This window comes from Microcaecilia unicolor, chromosome 7, assembly GCF_901765095.1.
Source record: "Microcaecilia unicolor chromosome 7, aMicUni1.1, whole genome shotgun sequence".
NCBI classification, from domain to species: Eukaryota; Metazoa; Chordata; class Amphibia; order Gymnophiona; family Siphonopidae; genus Microcaecilia; species Microcaecilia unicolor.
Genome location: NC_044037.1, coordinates 280875378 through 280889185, shown reverse-complemented (window position 1 = coordinate 280889185; position 13808 = coordinate 280875378). Strand labels below are relative to the sequence as shown.

At 45.1% G+C, this 13808-nt stretch overlaps 1 protein-coding gene across 1 annotated transcript in view; it reads right to left on the bottom strand.

The window, feature by feature from the left end:
- Positions 1 to 13808, bottom strand: part of CCDC14 (coiled-coil domain containing 14) — an 84659-nt gene that overhangs the window by 50473 nt on the left and 20378 nt on the right. Inside the window, exons 6-8 of the mRNA XM_030210436.1 lie at positions 9746 to 9958; positions 9485 to 9579; positions 833 to 1379 (exon numbers count right to left, since the gene is read on the bottom strand). Of these exons, the coding sequence (XP_030066296.1) occupies positions 833 to 1379; positions 9485 to 9579; positions 9746 to 9958 (855 nt within the window). The remainder of the gene's footprint in view (positions 1 to 832; positions 1380 to 9484; positions 9580 to 9745; positions 9959 to 13808) is intronic.

Here is a 13808-nt window from a genome sequence, read left to right as displayed (position 1 = left end):
AGATGAGCATGTAAAATAGTCCTTTATGTTGAATATTTTTCCTTTGTGAATGACTGTGGGGTCTTGTGAAATGTTTTGGCATAGTTTGCAGCTGGCTGTGTTACACGGAAACGTGCCCTTTTCTTTTTCCATCTGTGTTGGAAGTTTTATTTTTCCATGTTTATTTTGTTTGATTTCTATTGAGAACCTTTAAGAGTGGACTAACACGGCTACCACACCTCTCTACATTATGTATGTAATCATATAATCCACTGAGAACTATGGATGAAGTGGAATAAAAAAAAAGTTTTTGAATAAATAAGTCTGCCAACATCCCTTGCCTCTCCTTTCCATTCAGTCATTACCTACCGATAACAGTTGTATATCATTAGCATATGCACAAAAAGACAATCCATAATTCTGTACAACTTTCTCCAAAAGTGACATGTTAAACATGGGATAAGGGAGAACCTTCCAGATTATGTCAAGCTATACCCGCTGTACACCCAATTAGATGAATCTCTTCATAAAGACAGTAGCTAAATCAAAATAAATGAAATGCACTCGTCGGCTCCTGCAAATAGACCTACTTATAACTAGAGACAGATTTTCAGTTAATAACTATCACAAGAGACAGTAGAATGAGGGACCCATACAAGAGAGACCCTGTAACTTTCATTTCTGCTTTTTTTTTTTTTTTTTTTTTTAAATAGTGCTTTGCAAATTTTGGAATTCAAAGAAAGTGCATCATACACTCATCTAAGGTTTAAGTTAAATAAGGGCTATGCTGCAGAATATGATTTGGACCCCCCCCCCCCACACACACACACACACAAACAGTATGTCTATTTACCTTGATCTCCTACAAGCGCCTTGATCTCTTCCAGAAGATATTTTAATGTTTTAACTTTTTTAAAGGTCTTTTCAGGGGTGCTTTTTTTGTGCTTTTGAAAGCTGGTTTGACAACTTATATCTCTTACTGGAATAATATCCACAAAATTCAAGTTCTCCTCCTCACTAGAAGTACCCTCAGTCTGCTCCAAAGCAGATCTCTCTTTTGCTGAATCCAAGTTTTCACGTTGTACTGAGTTTTGATTCTGATATTTATTCTGATTGGCCAATTGGCTCTCACCATCATGATGCTGTAGGTGAGTTGGACATTCCTGAATATGCAGTCGCAGATCTGCTTCCTTGAAGTTTTGTCCCTGGTTTTCTTGCTTTATTACCGTTTCTGTTCCATATGTTGGTTGAAGGAAGAAGGGCATTGCAGGATTATTTGGAATAGCCACTGGTATGAATGACATTACAGCAGAGGTTGTAGGAATACCCTGCGCTTGAGAAACCATGCTAACTGAAGAGGCGACAGCGGCAGAAGTAACTCCACCTCCTTGTGGTACACACTGATGGTAAGTATCAAAAGAAACACCCATACATGAAAGAGAAAAAACACACTTAAATTTTATTGCCTACTACCTGAAATGCTGTCCTTTTTAGCATCACCTTACTACTTCTTACTTCTATAGTGCTACTAGATATACTCAGCACTATACAGGCACACAAGTGAGAGAGTTCTACGCCATGTAGTTTATACTCTATAGCTAAAAATCAAGGTGGCGAAGGTCTGGAAAAGCAGGCATTTAAGATTTAAAAGAAATCTCAAAAGGGTGAAATTTAGATTACCTGTTAATTTCCTTTCCTTGAATCCTGCAAGACCAGTCCAAAATATATGGTTTTATCTTTTATGCCACTTTGCCAGCATATGAAGACAAACAGCACAGCTTGGCAGCGACATCACTTCCTATAAGCAGCTCAGCCTTGCCAGAGATGTCAACTTTTTGGCAAAGAAAAACCTGACACCTGTCTTGCTCCATGCCCCTTCCCTTGCCCCTCCTATTGCTGTACCCTTACCCACCCTGCCCCTCTACAGTCAGCTGTTTGAACCAGGGTTGCCATCTCAGAAGAAAACACTGCAATATGTATACACATTCAATGATTATTTCACAAACTTTACATAACAGAAACAGGCTAATGTTTTAGGATTCTGGAATTCAGATGAATGAAGCACTATATGGCTAGACTTGTTACTTTGCTCATAGTATTTTTGGTGCACCCTATCCAACTGGATGGCAATCTGTGCAGCCCCTAGGCTCTGGAAGGTCTCACTGTTCGCAGGCCTGAAAATTAGCAATTGTAGCCTTTAATTTGTATTGCTGCTCCAGTTTGACAGGGTCTCTAAGATTCTGCTGTGTGTGTTCCTGCTGCCATTTGTGATGGATTCCTAGAGATAAAAATACCCATAAGACTTCAATCCCTCCCAATCCACAGTTCTACAGACTATCATTATTATCACTGTGGGACTGGGGTTGGGAGATAACATTTTGAAAAATTTTCATTGCAGTTTTGTTGTTTATTGTTATTGTATTGCAACTTTGTTTAAATAATAATGATACAGTTTATGTTCAAATATGTTTATTAAACAAAGTTGACTCCTATGTTTCTCTATTGACTGATAATGGCTCTAATATTCTCTGATGGCTGATACTATTTTTGAATAATTCTCTTCCACTCCCAATGCACTAAGCCTCCACCCCCTATATCACACAAGCTTCCATAATCACCCATAGTTGAAACCAAATAGCAGCATGGTCTGATCATACAATGGGCTCCACTCCCACACTCTTCGGACCTAGAACGTGCGTGGCCCCCTATGAGTAAACTGATCCTGCTATAGATCTTATGAACTGGGGAATAATAAGTGTATTCTCTTTTCATCCTTCCCTTATGTCTCTAGGTATCCTTTAGGTGCAATCCTTCCCTAAACCTTTTTAATCTCAGCTTGTGTGACTGCTGCCCCTCCCCAGTACCACCTGTACTATACATTTTAGTGTTTATTATTACATTAAAGTCACAACCCACTATCAGAATTCCATCCTCCCCTATCTTTCAGGAGCTCTCCCATATGATAAACACTTCCTGCCCCACTATTAGAGGCACATAACCTCACCAAGGGTGAACACTGGAAAGCCTTCAACACCAGCCCCAAGTTCCAAGCCGGACACGGCCGCCGTGCTGGCAGGCAGAGCCGGAGCGCCCCTCTTAGAAAATCGGGCAAAGTCTGGATAAGTGGCCAGGGAAAGGCCAGAGACCTTCCCTCGAAAGTATGCCAATGCTGCCACTTGCAGGGAATTGTAGGCCAAGCCTTTTTGTAAACCATCCTGCAAAAACTCCAGTATCGGTGAGACTGTAGCCCTCGTGGGCGTGATCGCCTTTGAAACACACCACACCTCAAACTGGTGCCAGATCCGAGCATAAGCAACAGAAGTGGACCGCTTGCAGGCGTGCAAGAGAGTGGAAATGACTTTGTTAGAATAGCCTTTGTCTCAATTGCGCTCTCTCAAGAGCCATGCCGTAAGACCAAAGCGGCAGGGATCCTCCATGGTCACTGGATCCTGCATAAACAGGTTCGGTACCGGAGGCAAAGGAAGAGGGGCCTCCACCAGCATCCGCCAGAGGTCCATGTACCACGGCCGCCTGGGCCAATCCGGGGCAATGAGAATCACCACTCCTTGATGTAGCCGAATTCGTAGGAGGACTCGCCCTATCAAGGGCCAAGGAGGGAACACATACAGGAGGCCCGGAGGCCAGGGTTGAGCCAAGGCATCCAACCCCGTCGAGCGAGGATCTCTCCGTCTGCTGAAAAAGCACGGGACTTTGGCATTTGCGCTTGACGCCATTAGATCCGCTATGGGCGTTCCCAATTTGGCACAGATCTGAAGAAACACTTGTCTGCCAGTTCCCACTCCGCTGGGTCGATTTGATGCCTGGTTAGAAAATCGGCTTGCACGTTGCTCTGACCTGCTATGTGAGCTGTTGACAGAAGCTGCAGGTGTAGCTCGGCCCAGTGGCAAATCTGAGCGGCCTTTGCGGCCAGTGCTCTGCACTGTGTGCCGCCCTGTCGATTTATGTAGGCCGCAGCTGTCGTATTGTTCGACAGAACTCTGACAACCAGCCCCTCCAGAGTCTTGTGAAAGGCCAGAAGAGCCTGGAATATCGCTCTCAGTTCCAAGCGATTGATGGACCACCCCGATTCCGCGGGTGTCCACAGGCCCTGGGCATAGCTTCCCTTGCAATGTGCTCCCCAGCCGACCAGGCTGGCATCAGTTATCACCAGGCACCAAGAGGGAAGCGCCAGCGACATTCCTCGCTGCAGCATGCTGTCGGAGCGCCACCACTCCATACTGTGCCGGGCCGCAGGGAGCCATGCGAGTCTGCGTTCATAATCCTGGGACATTGGAGACCATCGTTGAAGCAGAGCAATCTGCAGAGGTCTCAAGTGCACTCTCGCTCATCGCACTACCTCCAAAGTGGCCGTCATCAACCCCAGCAGCTGGACAAAGTCCCAAGCTCGCGGGTGAGGCATCCACAGGAGCAGTCGGACCTGATTCTGAAGCTTGCACCGCCTTTGGTCGGGTAGAAAGACAAACCCCGAGGCTGTGTCAAACCGGACCCCCAAATATTCGAGAGACTGAGAGGGGGTCAGGTGACTTTTGGGTATATTGACGACCCAGCCCCGAGATTACAGTACTGAGATCACTCTGGCTGTGGCCAGACGACTTTAGTCTGCCGAATCCGCTCTGATGAGCCAGTCGTCGAGGTATGGGTGAACCCGGATACCCTGTCGCCTGAGAAAGGCAGCTACCACCACCATAACCTTGCAAAAGGTGCGGGGAGCTGTGGCGAGGCCAAAAGGCAAGGCCCGAAACTGGAAATGCTTTCCCAACACCGCAAACCGGAGAAACCGTTGATGCGGGGGCCAAATAGGAATGTGCAAGTAAGCTTCTTTTAGGTCCACAGATGCGAGATATTCTCCTGGCTATACTGCTGCAATGACGGAGCGCAGGGTTTCCATGCGAAAATGTCGCACTCTAGGTGCCTCTTTGACTGACTTTAAGTCGAGGATCAGTCAAAGACCCGCCTTTCCAAGGCACCACAAAGTAAATGGAGTAGCGACCGCAGCCGCGTTCGGTGGGAGGCACAGGGATCACCGCTCCAAGGTGCAACAAGACTTGTAAGGTCTCCTCTACCGCCGCCTGTTTGACGGCAGTACCACATCGGGACTCCACAAACACGTCTCTCACCGGGGCGCTGAATTCCAATCGGTAACCTTCTCTGATCAGGTCCAGGACCCACTGATCGGAGGTAATCTTGGTCCATTCCTCGAGAAAAAGGGAAAGACGTCCTCCTACTGCAGGAATCGAGTAATGGACTGGCGCCCCGTCATTGAGGGGGCCGCCCCTGAACGCTTGTCCGAGCGAAAGGAGTTCCTCTGTTGAAAACGGGCACGCTGAGAAACCCCAGCAGAGCGCCCCGGGCGATACCTGCGAGTTTCACGGAAGCGAGGTCTGGAAGAGGAGGGCCACACAGAACCCTTGGAAGAAGGCCTCGGCCTATCCTCGGGTAAGCGCTGGGGCTTAGGGTCCCCCAGGTCTTTCACAATCTTCTCCAGCACCTCTCCAAATAACAGGTGGCCCCGAAAGGGAAGCTTCACCAGCCTGTGCTTAGAGGGCATGTCAGCCGCCCAATGCCATAGCCATAGAAGGTGGCGGGCCGCAACCGCCACAGACATCTGTTTAGCCGAAGCTCTGACCAGATCATAGAAGGCGTCAGCCAAAAATGACAGGGCCGACTCCATCCGCGGTGCAACCTCAGCGAGGGACTCCGCACCATCTGCGGGCTGTTCCACTGCCTGTTGTAACCAAAAAAGGCAGGCCCGGGCAGCATAGGAACTGCAAATAGACGCCCTTAAGGCGAGGCCCGAGATTTCAAAAGACCGTTTCAACGTGGATTCAAGCCGCCGGTCCTGTATGTCTTCCAGGGCAACCCCTCCCTCTGCGGGGAGGGTGGTCCTCTTACTCACCGCCGTGGCCAAGGCGTCCACTTTAGGCATCCCCAAAGGGGCCAAATGCTCCTCACTTAAGAGGGTAAAGCTGACCCATAGCCCTGGCCACTTTCAAAGGCCCTTCGGGTTCAGGCCTTTGAGCTGAAATAAGCTCTTGGATGGAGTCATGCACAGGAAAGGCTCGAGCGGGCTTCTTAGTACTCGCCATCCTCGGATTATCAGAAAAGGCCTCGCCCTTGACAGGATCATCAATCGAGAGGGCCTGCAAGGCATCAGAAATGAGCGCTGGCAGCTCATCGGGGTGGAAAATCCTCACCGCAATGGGATCATCCAGATCCAGTGGCAAACCGGCACCTTCCTCTGGCTCTTCAGACCATGAGGCCCTGCCAGAACCCTCAGAATCCACACCACCCGACCACGGGGGGAAAAGGGAAGTGCACCACTCTGACGGGGAATTTACCCGTCTAAATTTTGCGTCCTTCCAACGCTCGGGGGAATCAGCCAGCCCCGGGCCATCAACACCCGGGGGAAAACCAGGTAGCAGCGCAGTGTCAGACACATGCGGCAGAGCTCTTTTCAGCATGAAAGCTCTATGCATTAAATACACAAACTCCGGGAAGAAAAACCTCACCCTGACCCTCCGTCTCCGAATCAGGAGAAACGGGAACAGGAGCTCCTCTGGTAGCCTCTAACCGAGGCATCCCCCTGCACTCAGACTCCTCCGCAACAGCGAGGGTCGAGGCGTGCAGCGCTTCCAAAATGGCGCCCACTGCCAGCTCCATTGAGCGGGAAGAATCAACGCTCGCCATGCTCGTACCAGCTCTAGCGTCTAAATAGCAGGTCTCACAGAGCCCCGCTGCTGATCTACGTTTACCACAACGGGAGCAGCGTTTAACTGTTTCAGCAGCCATCGCCCGACCGGACGGAATTATATAAGTAAAACGGCGGCTTCGCACCAAAACTTACCCCGATCGGAATGGCGTCCGCGGGACCTCCCCGGAGGAGCTGGGCACCACTCTCACCTCAAAAGAACGAGTCAAATGAGCTCCGGTCAAGCTGCACGTGGAAAATAGCCTCAGAATAGCTACGCAGAACCAATGCGTACTCTTTTTTTTTTTTTAATGCTGTGAGGATCGTTGGAGGCAGGCAACACTCCGGCAGGCAGGGGGACGGGTAAGGCAGGGAAAGGGCGAACCTATATGCCTTCAAAGTGGGCACCACCAGTCACAACACCCCAGCTTCAACTGGCAAAAGCACAGGAGCCACCCCAGGCAGAATTTTTTCCAGGAGCTGATCAAGCTACGTTCACACCTGCTGGGAGATAGAGAAATATTGAAGGCAGATGGAGCTAGCCGTCCATAGAGCACTATGATTTTTCAGTGTTCTCTATCTCCAGCTGCTGGTAGGCGGACATAACCCATCAGTTAATGGACTCATCTGCTGCTGACAACAAGGAATTTGTTGCGTTCGAGGGCCTTGGCATCCTGTCAGGTCCTCGAGGCAGGACTGGAATTCATGAGCCCTCGTGACAGAATTCTTAATACTTCATGAATCACAATCCGGTTTCAGACCCCTCCATAGTACAGAAACTGTACTGGTATCTCTTCTTGCCAAATTCAAGCAAGAAATTGCACTAGGTAAAAACAAACATTCTCCTACTTCAATTCGATATGTCTAGCGCATTCGATATGGTAGACCACAATATACTACTAAGTATACTCGACAGGATAGGAATATACTCAAATGGATCAAGGGATTCCTAACCACAAGGTCATATCAAGTAAAGTCAAACGCCAACATTTCTCCACCCAGGGAAACCGACTGCGGTGTACCTCAGGGATCACCTCTCTCACCCATCCTTTTCAACCTAATGATGATCCCCCTTAGCCAAGTCTCTTTTCAATCAAGGCCTTAACCCTTTTCCGTATGCAGATGATGCCATAATAAAACATACCTTTCAAATCGAACCTTTCAGAAATCACCAATATAATAAAAAACAGCCTAAGCCTAATGGATACCTGGGCTATGACATTCAAACTAAAACTCAAAGAAAAAACACACTGCCTTATTTGTTCAACTCAACGTTTTACAAACTACCCCACAGCATACATACCCCGGAACACACTCTTCCAATCTCAGATAACCTGAAAATCCTTGGCATTATTACTGACAGCAACCTAACGCTAAAGAACCAAGCCACCGCCATTACAAAGAAAATGTTCCACACAATGTGGAAACTCGGGTAAAACAATTCTTCCCAAGGGAAACTTTTTGCAACATGATTCAAACAATGGTATTAACATGTCGATTACTGCAATGGAGTATATGCGGGTTGCAGGGAACAAATCGTAAGGAAAATACAGACTGTTCAGAATATGGCAGCTAGGCTTATCTATGAAAAATCTAAACTTGAAAGCGCAAAACCCCTCCGGGAAAAACTACACTGGCTACAAATCAAGATTTGTACCTTTGTTCACAGAATAATACATGGTCTAGCTCCGAGCTATATGTCTGAACTAATCGACTTACCAATTAGAAACACAATTGAATCAGCCAGAATGTACTTAACTCTTCACTTCCCAAGTTGTAAAAGCCTGAAGTATAAATCAATATAAGTGTCAAGGTTCTCTTACATATGCACACAGCTCTGGAATTCTCTACAAAAACACTGAAATCTACGAATAATCATCTAGAATTCCGAAAAAACCTAAAAACTCACCTGTTTGAGAAGGCATACCCCACAGTATCTGACAAACACCGAATTAAATATGGCATTTTAAATCAGGAAATGGACAGTTTTCAACCCCGACGCACGATCACACCCTAACCTATTTACCAATACTTATTTACTGTACTTGTCACTGTAATAGTACCCCTATACTGTATTTGTTCACATTGGAGTCTGTAACCACCTCTCCGGAACTATGTAAGCCACTTTGAGTCTACTAATAAATGGGAAAAGATGGGATACAAATGTAACAAATAAAATAAAAATAAATAAAATATAAAACAGAAAACACCTTAAATGATACCAAGATCCCACTGAGGGATCAGAGCTCAGAAGTAACCTGCTGTCATGCCTGTTATACTTTGGCTGGGTACTAAGGCCTGGCTGGGCCCCCTCTGCTATAATTTTTTTTTTGGTGTGGGGGGGGGGGGGGCATTAGTCACAATTATTTATGCTTTCTAGGTCAGAGGAAGCTTTTGGGGCTACAGGATCAAACATGGGCTTCGGAAGGCTGATTTCCTGCGGAAGAAAGTTACCCAAACCCGATTTTTCTTGTCCTTTTCTGTCCCAGCTCTTGGTTTTCACTACGTAAAAACTCACCAGGGACTCTGCCACAAATGCTGTTCTTCGTTGCTGTACCAGTCCATCTGCTGGAGGAGAACAGTGACAGATATCCTACCTGCACCAGGCTATATACAGAAGCCAAGTAGTTTTGGTCTCTCTTCATATGCTGGCAGAAGAAACATAACCCATTCATTTGGGCTGTCTGGTAAGGACCAAAAGGAATCTCCTTTATAATGTTACTTGGTACACAGTTTAGCTGTATTCTGAAAATGTGCATAGTCACCAGATCCACCCAATATACTGTTTATACTTACAGGTTGGATTGTTAAAGGAGTCTCTGAATTCTGAGGGGAAAGAGTTGGTGTGGATGTAGTTAAGCGATAATTGAAGGGAGTACCACCTTGAGATCCTATCATTAAAACAAGGAAAACTGACATTACTAAATTTCAGCGCTGCGTGCATCTGGTAGTGCTATACAAATGCTAATAATAATAATTATTATAAGGTCTTAAATACTCCACAGTATTCAAGCAGCAAATTAAAAGGCACAAAGTCAAACTAACATCGATGCTTACCATGATCCAGGACTCCATTACAGTTAGCCTGCAATGGCTGTGCATCCAACAGAGACATCTGAGTTTGCACATGCTCACACAGCGCTGGACGAACCACAGGAGGAGAACGGTGGCAAAAAGGGACTTGGATGGTCTGAAGGGTCTGTTTCTGTACAGCACTTGAAGAGTCTTTCTGAGAAGCAGGTAAACCCAGATCTGTCTTTCTATTAGATGCTGAAACAATAAACAATGTGTGTAAGCAACTATTTTTTTTCCATGCTGACACAGTACAAGGCTGGCATGCAGATGCCTATCAGCACAGTCTAATTCCATGGAATAGGCACTCAAATAGTTAGGAACCACTACAGGTAACACTAAGGTAAATTCACTTATATGTATGTCATGCTTCTAAATGCTTAACTGCTTATCTTGTAACCATGGAATGCTAAAGCACTACAGATAGGGAGCATAAACTTGTAATGGATAAAGGAAGAGCAACCCTTTCTTTCTGGGCAGCAAATTGTTGAACTTTGATCTCTGCATCATTCCCCATCACATATGGTTAAGCTTTATTGGGGATTTGCTATCCTGCCCATCCCATAAAATCATCTAGGCGGCTTACAGTTTAAAACTGTAAAGAAAGGAAAAAGGAAGGAAGACAGGACATAAGAGTAGGATAGTGGGAGTTGAACTACAATTTTGACAGGATAGCAAGTACAAAAGGAGGGGGATTCAGGTTCAAGCATCTGTAATAAGAAAGGCTAAGCTCAGATTTGAAATTTTGGAGCGACGTCTGTTGGCGGAGAGGCTGCAATCATCAGTTCCAGTGCTTAAAAAGTATGATTATGGACCTTTTGCTACAGTAATTAAACAGAATATAGCAAGATTGGTCTAGCCACGTTTTTGGATGTTGGCGTGAAGAATACCATCTTAAGCTAAGTGATACAGCTTTTTTTTCTGTGCACAGAAGACATATTAGTTACAGTTTTCAACTTAAAATGAACATTGAAAGTGAAGAGACTGCAGTATTGCTTTGATAGCTTTATAGCATCTTTTTTTTTTTTTGTAACAGTGTTTTTTCACTTTACTTCTTTGGTGCTTTAATTGAAATTAGTGATTATAGCCTTTGATGAACGGTCATCAATGTAGACCTTTATGGCAATTGAGGTTTCATTTGTTTAAATTCTTTATAGATTGAAGTCTCTTCCTTCAATGCTCAGAACAAAATATTTTTTGATCTTTTAGAATGTATCATTTTGGAAAGGAAATCTTTAAGCTGTGAATGGACAACTGACTCGATGATCTTTACAAGGAATGGAAGGTTAGCAATATGACGATAATACTATCTGATGGGGGCTTGGTGGAGTCTTTTAGTTTTGGCCTCATGATGGTATGTTTTCAGACATCTGGAACAAATCCAGAAGAAAGCTTAGAGAAGAGGAGTGGAGGAGTGGCCTAGTGGTTAGGGTGGTGGACTTTGGTCCTGGGGAACTGAGGAACTGAGTTTGATTCCCACTTTAGGCCCAGGCAGCTCCTTGTGACTCTGGGCAAGTCACTTAACCCTCCATTGCCCCATGTAAGCCGCATTGAGCCTGCCATGAGTGGGAAAGTGCGGGGTACAAATATAACAAAAATAAAATAAAAATAAATCAGACAGAATGCATTCCCTTAATGGGATGAAGAAGGGATATTAAAAGAGGTAAAAGAGCTAACAAGCAATGTGTTTAGGGAGATAGCCATAGTGTGGTCGTTACTGGGGGGCTGGTGAAAAACTATATATCAACATGGAGATTTTATAAATAGAAATGATCTGCAATACCTTGGGCAGTGGGGTGAGAAGCAGGGTTGTCCGATAGAGAATGCGATGTAGTCAGTGTTCTCAATATCTGAAAAAAGTACTGTGGTGTTAGGTCACCTGGTTTATTTTGGAAGTGAAAAGGTTTTTTTTTTTTTAAAGCAGAAAGGAAAGCTAGTTTGTAGGCACAAACAGCATCTTTATAAATTGAGAGAACAGGGAGAGCATCATTATCTCCAGATATGTTCTGCCTGTCATGAGTTACGTTCTGCCCGAGTTGCTGTTTTAGTGAATAGAGGGCTCCAAGTGTACCAGGGTTCACTAGATTTCTTAGGGCTTTTTTGCATGTGTGTCACAAGAGGGGCTAAAATGTTGAGAGGGACTTGGAGTGATGCGTTCCAAGTCCGAGCTTGGTCTTCTAAAGAAAGATTGCTTTTGTGTCTTTTCCTGATGTACACCGCCTAGGACTAATAGATAGTGCGGTTTAAAAATGTTTCAAATAAAATAAACAAAACAAAGTCAAGGTTCAAGTGAGAATTCTCTATTAGCAAATGAGTAGTGATATTACTAAAATCTCCAGTTTTGAACATCGACGGAAGTAAAGGAAAAGGTTACGAGAAAACGATCCATACAAGGCAGCGGAAACAGAGAGAATATATACAGGTACTCATTTCGTACCTGGGGAAATGGAGAGTTAAGCGACTTGCTCCGAGTCACAAGGAGCTGCAGGTTCTCAGGCTGCTGCACTAACCCATTAGGCTAATCCTCTTGAGAGTGTGACCAACAATATGGGTAGGCTTAGTCACATGTTGTACAAGATCTTGACCCGAGAGTAAAGAAGTAGGAACAGTAGTATCATCCAGGTGAAAGTTGAAGTCACCCAATATAATGAGGAATCTAGAACAGATACAATGATCTGTTAATACAATCTGGAGAAGACAGAGAGTAAGAGGAGTGTGGGGGTGGATGGTAGAGCAGGAGAGAGTCTGTCGAAGGGGAAGATCCAAATCAGAATCTTAGCAATTCTATAGGAGGGTATGATCAAGGCTGGAAGTCAAATAGGGTAAATTTGAAGAATAAATCATTGCTACACCACCACGATGGTGGCCTCTATTGCAAACTGAATGTGTGCAGCAGGCCAGCTCTGCATCTGTGAGCCATGTCTCAGTAATACAGATAATATTTAGTCTATGAAGTGAATCAAGTCATATACGAGATGATGTTTGTCTCAAACTGAATGTGAGTTAAGGATACATATTGTGAGAGAAAAGGTAGGGATGAGAGGTATTTTTGCATATGGTAAACATGGAACAGGGTAGAGATATCTTAAGAGTGCGAGAAACTGGTTGGGTTGGGCAGTGGCCCCAAAGGACTGGAACAGGATGTGCTAGGCACATCACATGGAAAGTGAATAAGAACAGAAGGGGGGAGTATGCCACAGCACATAAAGTAGAATGCCTTCAGGATGTGAATAAAAGAGGAGGACCTACTCCTTAAGTGAGTTCCTTCAGCATGTACTGCTAGGGAGCTTGAAAATGTAGGGTGTACTGGCGACATCAGTTCTGGGATACTCAGGCACTAGTCAGGGAGACCACTTTGCGGCAGTCTGAAAAGCATGAGGTGGTAGTCAGCTGGAGAGAGGCTGAAAAAACAGCACAAACAATCAGAAGGAGGCAGTACAATAACGTGCACTGCTAGAGCTTGAAAATGTAGGGCTGTACCGGTGATGTCACTTCTGGAATATGCAGGCACTGGTCATAGAGACACAGCACATTTGGTTGAACAGTGGAATTCCTAGATGGTGATGATCCAGCAAAAGGACAAGAATAGAAAAATATGTTTATTGATGATGTCACTGAAAATGAAAAATATTTACTTGATAATTTCCTTACCCTGAATCTAGCTAGACCAGCAGGCAGAGAACTTGATTATGATGCATCATTAATATAAAAAGAGGTGAACCTTCCAGTATGCTAATGCCAAAGACACTTAAAGAGCAGCAAAACAAGGAGGGGGATAACTACCAAGAAAACACTACTCCAAACCAAAAGGAGGCCTCCTTTGGAAAACAAAGTACATACAGACCAATAGTAAAGCAAGGACCATAGGAACTTATATTCCACAGTCTTCTGGGGTGGGTTTTGGATTATTCTAGCTAGATTCACGGAAATTAGCAGTTAAGAGCAAAATGTCACCTTCCTTATCTAGCTAGACCACACCATACCTAAGAGATGTACCCAAACTCTTATCCCATAGGGCAATAGGAATAAATATCCTCCTCTAGGCTGC